Here is an 8,667-nt window from a genome sequence, read left to right as displayed (position 1 = left end):
TGAGATATCTCACTTATATATTTTTTTAGAACAGTGTACAACAGCTTTAATGTGCACTGAGTGCGCACTAGTTTTGCCAATGAAAAACGCTATTACCTTCACTATTGCGCTAAAACCCTATTCCCGCTTGACTTCCATTTTCAAATTTTAAATGTCATACTGGCTCTACACCGTCCCTTTGAGACGGGCTGCGATCCACTTGACATTGGCTGCGTTCAGCAGACTCAACAGTTTTGCAACCGTTTTATGATTATCTGCTGAGATAGGACCATTCTTCTAGATCTAAAAGTATGATCCAATTAGCGCGAAGGAAACTTCCAACAGTTGCAAAACAAAAGTTCTGCTGAACGCAGCCACTCTTTGATTAGTCAATTCGTAAAATTCTTTATTCTGATTGGTCGCTCAAACGCTTCGAAGCGTTTATAGCGTCAAATGGACCGCAGCCAAAGACATCTATCGTATTGGTCGCGAACTAAGTGTACGGTGTAAACGTAGCCACTGGAATACAAATTTCAGTTAGGACCAATTAAGACTGGCAGCCCTATTGGCTAAATTTTAGGATTTTAGGGTTAAGACCGAAGCATAAACCAGGCATAAGTGAGAATCTGCGTAGAACCGTAGAATGTATTGGAGAGGTAGGAGAATATCGTAGAGATGTAGATATTAATTAGGATTGATTATCAGCTGTAAAAACAGCTATAAGCTGATGTTTATTGTTGTGTTAATGTTGTTCAACATTAGCAGATAAGCGATAAGAGATAGCACGAGACGTTTATTTGGTGTGAATGTATGTATTCTTGTTAAAGATTAACTGTTGCATATTTCGATTATACCAGTATTTCGCATGCAATCGAAGCAATCAAGGCTTTTGGACGTCGCAGTTTTGAAGATAGAGGTACAGAAATAGAAGATATGTTTAAGTTCCTTCTTAAATCATGATATAAAAAAAATCTTTACGTTGAAGATTAAATATGCCTATATACTTAATTTTCGATATATAATTGGAAAAATCGATTGCGCTACCAATTTGTCTTCTTTTCATAGTTTATTTTTTTGTATTCTTTATTTGTTGCGTTTTCTTATTTATTCGCCTACAAGATTCGACTTTTTGATATCTCATGTTGAAGAAGATAATTCACGAATAACTCAATCTACAATTTTTTCAGAATGGAAGATGTCTTTGACAAATCAAATGTTTGACTGTATAAAAACAAATAATTTGACAAAAGAGGAACTAGATCGAATAACTGATGACGTAAGTAAAGCTTTAATTGACCCAAAAGGCAACGAACTTTTTGAAAGCTATCTTTCTCAGTTCAAGTTTTCGGATGGTTTAGCAAGTTTGAGATTGTACAACACTTGTTCAAAGATCCTGAATGAAAAGCATAATAGAGCGTGAGTCTATCTCATTTTTATATTAATATGAATCTTATATTAAGCATTTTATTACAAAATAATAATGTTCATATATTTTTATAATACTCAAGATTAACGCTTAAGATAGGTTGCTACACATATTTTTGAAAAATATGTGTAGCTACTTATGTGACAATATTGATTAGGAAAAACAAACATGTATGTGTATAAATAAAAATAATATATGATAAACATACATATATATATATCTTAAAACATCAAAATTTTATATTAACAATCAAGGAAATTTACAGGAGTCAAGGAAATTTATCGAAAGAATCATTGGAATCACTTATTATTAAAGTAAAAATGATAAAGGAGACTATCGAAAAAGATGTGACTGTAATAGATTTTGATGTTATGACAGACTTAAACCAAGCCTTGATGACAAAAAACAAAGAAAAGTTAGTCAGTGTATTAGAAAGAATCAAAGAAGAATGTCAAAATAGTTTAAGAAATTTGCACCAAAATTTTAGACTTTACCTTTTGAAAAATAACGTTAGAAATTAAGAAAAAAATGTTGGCTTAAAATTTTCACATTTTTTATATTTTCTTTTTTTGCATTTGTGCATTACGAAGATCCGTGATGCTTGTATTTGTTCCTGCATAATTTATTTTTACACGTACAGTTTACACTGTACAATGTACTTATTATCCCAAAGTACTTTATTATAATAACGCTCAGGTATTGTAAAACTAAAGTTAAAGTAAGAATATTTTTTAGATTATTAGCTATATGTACTATTTGAAACTTGCAGAGTGTATCTCACCCTAAAGAGTGAAATCTCACTCTTAAAGATTGAAAATTGAGTCATTTTTTTCAAGACCAGCTTCGTTTTCATTTCTTATAGTCAGATTCCATTCCACAGAAGGATAGAGTAAAAATAATATATGGTACTTTATGTAAAAGCGATCGATTCATAGTCGGATACTGGATTTAATCTCGATTATTTTCTGGTGTATATACCTTTATATAAGAGACTGATTGCAAAGTGAGATAAATTAACCCGATTAGGAAATAATAAATTAAAACATTTTTCTAAGTTCATACAGATCTAGTCATTATATGTAACCCAGTGTATACCCGACGTAGTTAAAATAATTAATATATATATATATATTTGAATTTTGCCGAAAGCAAGATAAAAAGTTTTAGTGCAGCTTAGTAAGTAACAAAGAACAGGCCTATGAATCAATCGCTTCAAATCGCTTTGTAATATTTATTTATTTAATTGTTATGGCAACGAAACATACAAAGGCTTAATAAATCTTGTCAACAAGAACTAGTTCTGTACGTTTTCTCTGCGTTGTATCCTTTCTACTGTCAAATCACATCACAATTGACAAATGTTGAATATGAGGCACGTAGATAATCCAGAGGAAAAATACATCGCGACGATTAATCGAATCCGCGATACCATCTGTAAATTAGAAGAAATTATGAAGTATTCACGGGATTTGGAAGCTGTCCGGTTTCTGCAGTATTCCACGTTGAAGTCTCGCGATAAAATTCTGGCGGACGACCTGAGGAAGATTAAAGTGCGAAACAAACAGATGTTAAGTGAGAACAAAATTTCTATTCTATTTAAGATCACATATTTAGCTCGTAATCTGTTCGGAAGATCGCTCTTTAGATTTATTTCGACAAAGTGTCACGGACGTTCAACTCGGTTCTCTCAATATACTGCCGGAAACTCTGAGGAGACAAGTACAAAAGACTTGGCACCAAAAGTAATTTCCTCTCTCTATCATACTATCAACGATTTGCATGTTGGTATGTTAAATTTCACAGATCTCTGTTATCTCAAAACGAACAATTAAAGAGACAAATTATCGCTTTAGACTGCTCGGTGAAACAGAAACAGAAAGAGGTATGTTTGATTACAGTTGTGCCATTTGTCTAAATCATCGAGTTGAGCGAAAGCTATATTTCTTATTTAAAAAACGAGTAATATCCGTTTCTACCATATAGACTATCTTGATTTAACTTTGTATCTTCTTCTAATTTTAAGAATTAGAAAAAAATAAAATAAATTAAATCGAGATTAATCTACATTGGTAGAAATGTGCATTTAGGATAAAATTTTTAATGGGCTCAATTAATTATTTCTTGGAGTTATATTATGTGATAAAAGTGTAATTACTTTTTTACGTTGAATGTTAAGAGATTTTCTAACTTTTTATGTTTTTCAAACTCAAATAATTTATATATATTTTTTTTTTCATAAATGCGGACACTAGGCGCTTTTTTTTTACTTTTCTTTAAGAAGGTAATTTTTATAATTACAATATCGTGAAAATGAGATATACATATAAAATAACATACATATAAAAAATTTATATATAAAATCTTTTTGCAATATACGTATGCTACATATAGTTTAATATTAATTTATACGTCAAATTAATTAAATTTTTCCCTTATAGAATTTGATTCAATTTAATACTGGCAAATAGTGATTATTTATGACTTATTTTAAGTATTGAAAGCACCAACAAATTTTACCTTCCAGTATTAAGTTGGTTCAAATTTCTGCAAGGAAGTTGTATCAAGTTACATGTTTAATTTATAATTTGTTTAAATTATAAATCATATAATATATATAGTATAATATTGTTATTGTCTTTGATATTTCATTATCTAATTTTCACTGAAATGATTTGTATATTATAGATCGATATTTTGCAACAAAGATTATTCATCGTAGGGAGCGTAAATTCTAAGGGAAACACTGAAAAGATTTGTAGAAAGTGCTGGATTCTAACGAACAAAACTTAAAAATTATATATAAGAAGCACAGATGTTTAAAATAAAAAGAACTACTGTAAACTGTTGTTTCTAAAAACAAAATAAGATTTTTGAGTAAGGTAAAATATATGCTTATTTGGAAGGATTCTTTCAACTATTAAACGAACGCGTTTGAAATTGAAGAGAAATAATGCTTGGCAGAAACTCTTACGTTAGTAAGACAATTAAGGGATTTAGTTATAATCTGATTGGGAAAGTAGACGAAAGATCTGTGGCTTCCCTATATGAGTAACACATTTGCCAGTCTCAACGGTACATGTATCCTGGGATCATTCCCAAAAACAAGTGAGATAAAAAGGAAAAATTCTTGTAAGTCAATTTAAAGATGAATTAACTAAAAATTGACGGGTCGACTTAAAATTAATTAGTAATATAATGTTATGTCATCGCATTTTGATGTCAAATAATGTCAGTTTGTTACCTGGATACGTTGTTTAAAATTATTTTTGTAACCATAATTTTACTCAGCTTAAGAAATTAAATTGGAGTTATTTTAGACTTCGATGTTAGTGAAGCCAATAAAAGAAACTTACTAAAACTGGTATATTTAGAATTAGTTAATCGACAATTTTTTGAAGTTTCAGACGAGAAATGCAACCAGAAGGATCAAATTTGATTGTTTTGAGTAGAATTATACGTCGGAGATTGTGGGAATTGTTGGGAATTGCTTGCATTTTCTTATTCGCTCCGCTTATCGTGATTACTCTAATCCTTTTATACATCTATCGTCATTTTATCGAAGTTGTATTAAAAATCCAGTTAAGGAACAAGTTCGCTGGTCTCTTGAAGGGCACAGATTGTGTATGGGCCATTGAAGACACCGTTTGTCTATCCGTTATTAATATCTTGATGATACTGGAGAAAACCACGCGGAACTCAAACAAAATTTTCTTGGAGGATTTCAGAAATCTGATAAACGATCGCATTGTTTTAAAGGCCGCTGGCACGACGATTGAGAAACTGTTCTATCTTCGAAATCAGAAGTTCGGCTATTATTTTTGGGAAAGAAGCGAGAAAATAGACCTGAAAGACAGAATCAGATGGCTGGAATGTGTGAACGCTAATTGTGACGGGTCCTGCGAAGATATTTCCGGTGAATCCTTCAGGAAGATTTTGGAAAATATATGCAATAAACCGTTGCCCGATAATCACAGAGCCGCGTGGGAGATTCTCGTCGGAAAACGTTGTCCGAAATCGAGATCTAATGTCGAAGAAGGCCGTTTGTCTCCCGAAAAGTGCTTCGATACTGATAGCCGGAAAATTCCCATATTATTTCGCGTTCATCATTCTTTGGGTGATGGAGTAGCCCTTCTGGGCTTGTTACTCAAAACGATCGCCGAGGAGGCTGAGACCAAAGAGACGAGAGTAAAAATCAAGAGTATCGTTTCGTCAGGCGAGACTGGAGAACATTTCAAAGAGATCGTTCCAGCATTGCGAAATTCGGAGAGGAATTTTCAGAACGGGATGGATGTTGTGCGATTCTATGAGAAGAATATCCTTGCTGCATCGATGCCTTTTACTTACGTAACATTCTCACGACTAGTGCAAGATCTGCGAGACCATTTTCATGCATCAATGAAATTTTCTAATAACGTAATGATCGAGTCATTGAAACAAGCGAAAATATCGATCGATCGTACATGTTTGAATCTCAAAGGTGTACTAAAACAAATATATAGTACAATTAAAGAAGTCACGCGGCTAACGATGATTTTACTTTCTTTTCCGAAATTCATTATCCAACAAGTTGTCTGTAGCATGGACAAAAAGTACGTTCAGTATTTCTATTGTAGATTTAATATAATCCATTTTATTAAAAATATAGAATGAATATCTAATCTTTAAAAAATAACAAACATAAAGGAATAGAAAGACGTTTCAAATTTTTAATTTCGAAGATTAGACTTTCATGAGAAACAAATTCTGGCGATCGTGTAACTTTTTTTCTAAGACAGAAACGTGATAAGTGAAAATTTTTATCATTGAAGATAATGAAAAGATTTTTCACTTTTTATCTTTTCATTTTAGGGGAAAAGTTATTCTCTAAATTCTTTAGAGAGGAATCTCACTCTAAAGAATGAAAATCGAGCCAGTTTTGAAAAGGAGTCACTCAATAATTTTCAATCTTTAGGAATGAGATTTCACTCTTCAGAGTGACAATTCATTCTAAACATTTTAGAGAGTATGATCGCTATCTAGCTATTATTTAATCTGCCTTTTATACAACAAAAGAGGGCGACTGGAAGAATTGCGAACACTTAGAAAAAATTAAATAAAGCCGATCACTATTTATCAATTATAGAAGTCTTTATTCAAAAGAGATATTCCAGTTATTTTGCTTCAAACTTACTATATATATATATATATATGTAATATATATTTTAAATATAGTTTAAAAATATTAAAACCAATATTCTTTGAATAAAGACTTCTATAAATTAATAAATAATCGTCGGTTTTATTTAACTTTTCCTTTAGGTATTTGCAATTCTCCCACTCTCCCCTACTATTTTTAATGTTTTAAATAATTTTGTTATAATTAAATGTAAATTTTTAGCGCTCTGCATGGTCCACCTCAAACGGGTGAAAAAATAATGTCCTATTGGTTAGATAACGATGTGAGTAATGATAAATCGCAAAATCTTTTGACGAAAATTCGCGAGATAAGAAGAAATACAGGTACCAAATTTGAAGATGTAGTATTAGCAGCTTTTTCTGCTAGTGTACACAAATATCATTTACGCGTAAGTATAAAGCCCAAGACACAATTAATGCGAGGGAATAGCGATAGAGCGATAGGAATAACATAGTTTCAACCTATCAGAAACTGTGTATTCCGGTGTATCCGATTTCTGATAGATTGAAATCGTGTTATTCCTATCGCTATCGCTATTCCCTCGCGTTGTGTCTTGGGCTTAAAATTTTCAAGCGATAAAAAAATCTAAAGACATCCAGAAATACGTTTAAATAATATCTAGAAAATCAGAAGAGTTTTTGGATAATTATATTACATCGATCTTTCAAAGTTGTTTGATATAAATAACGTATATTTTTCTTATAGATCAAGAAACCAGTTCCCGATGCATTAACAGCTATCTTACCGATAAGAATGTCAATGCCCGATGAAAATTTAACATTAGATAATAAGTTTTCGATTGTTCTCTTGCGGATTTGTATCTCCAATGCAAACGGACAGGCAATCGTCGAGCCAAATCGAGATTCTCAATTTTTTAAGCGTCTTCAAGATATTACAAGAACAAATAACAAGCTCAGAAAAAGTTCAAACATCTTGCTTAATTTTTGGATCATGAAGTATCTGTCGGCGCTGTTGCCAGGAAAAATTTTAAAGACTTTCCTTTTAAGTCACAGCACGATGGTGTTTAGCAATATGTGCGGGCCAGAAAAAGTTCATATTCTAAATAATTCCTTGAGCAATATTGTCTTCTGGATACCAAACAAGTATCGTATCATCACTATCGTTTTTTAAAATAATTAACAAATAAAATTGTGCATTGTATTATAGAATTTGTAGCGACATATTGCATATCACGACTCATTTTCAGAAGTACTACTGCTCTCGGCTTTTCTCTGTTAAGTTACGGAGGCAACTTACATTTGTCTTTAATAGCTGATAAATCAATTGTAAAGGATGAGAGATCTCTTGATGAGCTTTTAGAAAATACTATACATGAAATAAATATTGCTTATAATTGTATTATATTGACACGCTTTTTGAAACCATCAGATCTTCCGATAGAAACACCCGCGGAAAAAGGTATGCAATTTTGCATTGAATTTTTAATTAATTATTCCTACATTTAATTCCTGTATTTTATTTACACGTAATAAAATATTCAATAATAATCATATAATTAATTGTACTTATGATTACAAAAGGAATTTTGTATATTTTCAGATATCGGCGTGTTTTAAGAAAAGAATATAAGTGACTAAAATATTGTATCTTTTTTAGTGAGGTGCTCTTAATATATTTGTGCTAAAAGTGTATAAATTGTTTTATTTATTATATTTATTAAGTAATATAGGTTTTTTACAGAATTATTTACAGAGATTAATGTTTTAATCTTTTTCATGAATATTTCTTTAAAACTGTATTTTATAAATAAAGTTTTTTAAATCTCATAACATTTTGTGGTATATGGATGTATCATGTCTGTAGTTAAAGCATCTGAAAAATTATATTTCTATTAAACATTAAATGTATATATTTCTATTGATTAATTTACCATTACACATAATTTTTTATATTTATTTAATTTTATAATCTGTTTAATCTTGTGTTTGATGTGTATGACATACATATTGTAATTCAGTAAACAATGTCATATATTAATGTGATCTGTATTGTACCATTCTTGCGTATCTACTGTCAATGTGTGCATTTTATCAACAATGCATGTTAATCTCAATAGTGAGATTAG

At 30.9% G+C, this 8,667-nt stretch overlaps 3 protein-coding genes across 4 annotated transcripts; all 3 read left to right on the top strand.

Moving 5' to 3' along the window:
- Positions 1-531: 531 nt before the first annotated feature.
- On the top strand, positions 532-2,198 carry LOC108729333 (uncharacterized). Its single transcript, XM_018458391.1, has 4 exons — positions 532-895; positions 1,167-1,395; positions 1,671-1,914; positions 2,175-2,198. The coding sequence occupies exons 2-4, from the start codon at positions 1,175-1,177 to the stop codon at positions 2,196-2,198; spliced, it is 489 nt and encodes a 162-aa protein (XP_018313893.1). The 5' UTR covers positions 532-895; positions 1,167-1,174.
- A 537-nt stretch (positions 2,199-2,735) lies between these two features.
- Positions 2,736-4,211, top strand: LOC108729425 (uncharacterized). Its single transcript, XM_018458544.1, has 4 exons — positions 2,736-2,977; positions 3,051-3,147; positions 3,209-3,287; positions 4,091-4,211. The coding sequence occupies exons 1-4, from the start codon at positions 2,764-2,766 to the stop codon at positions 4,193-4,195; spliced, it is 495 nt and encodes a 164-aa protein (XP_018314046.1). The 5' UTR covers positions 2,736-2,763; the 3' UTR covers positions 4,196-4,211.
- Positions 4,212-4,455: 244 nt separating this feature from the next.
- LOC108729424 (uncharacterized) lies at positions 4,456-8,166 on the top strand. Of its 2 annotated transcripts, XM_018458542.1 has the most exons (6): positions 4,456-4,534; positions 4,810-5,994; positions 6,783-6,969; positions 7,287-7,684; positions 7,789-8,000; positions 8,142-8,166. In XM_018458542.1, exons 2-6 carry the CDS (start codon positions 4,817-4,819, stop codon positions 8,156-8,158), a joined length of 1,992 nt encoding a protein of 663 aa, XP_018314044.1. In that variant the 5' UTR covers positions 4,456-4,534; positions 4,810-4,816; the 3' UTR covers positions 8,159-8,166. The 2 variants fall into 2 exon arrangements, with proteins under 2 accessions (XP_018314044.1, XP_018314045.1); XM_018458543.1 differs by lacking the exon at positions 4,456-4,534 and having other exon boundaries at positions 4,764-5,994.
- Positions 8,167-8,667: the final 501 nt, after the last annotated feature.

This window comes from Mycetomoellerius zeteki, unplaced genomic scaffold (assembly GCF_001594055.1).
Source record: "Mycetomoellerius zeteki isolate Tzet28-1 unplaced genomic scaffold, Tzet1.0 scaffold73, whole genome shotgun sequence".
Lineage (NCBI taxonomy): Eukaryota > Metazoa > Arthropoda > Insecta > Hymenoptera > Formicidae > Mycetomoellerius > Mycetomoellerius zeteki.
The sequence above is the reverse complement of the archived record's forward strand: the minus strand, read 5'-3'. Positions and strand labels throughout refer to the sequence as shown.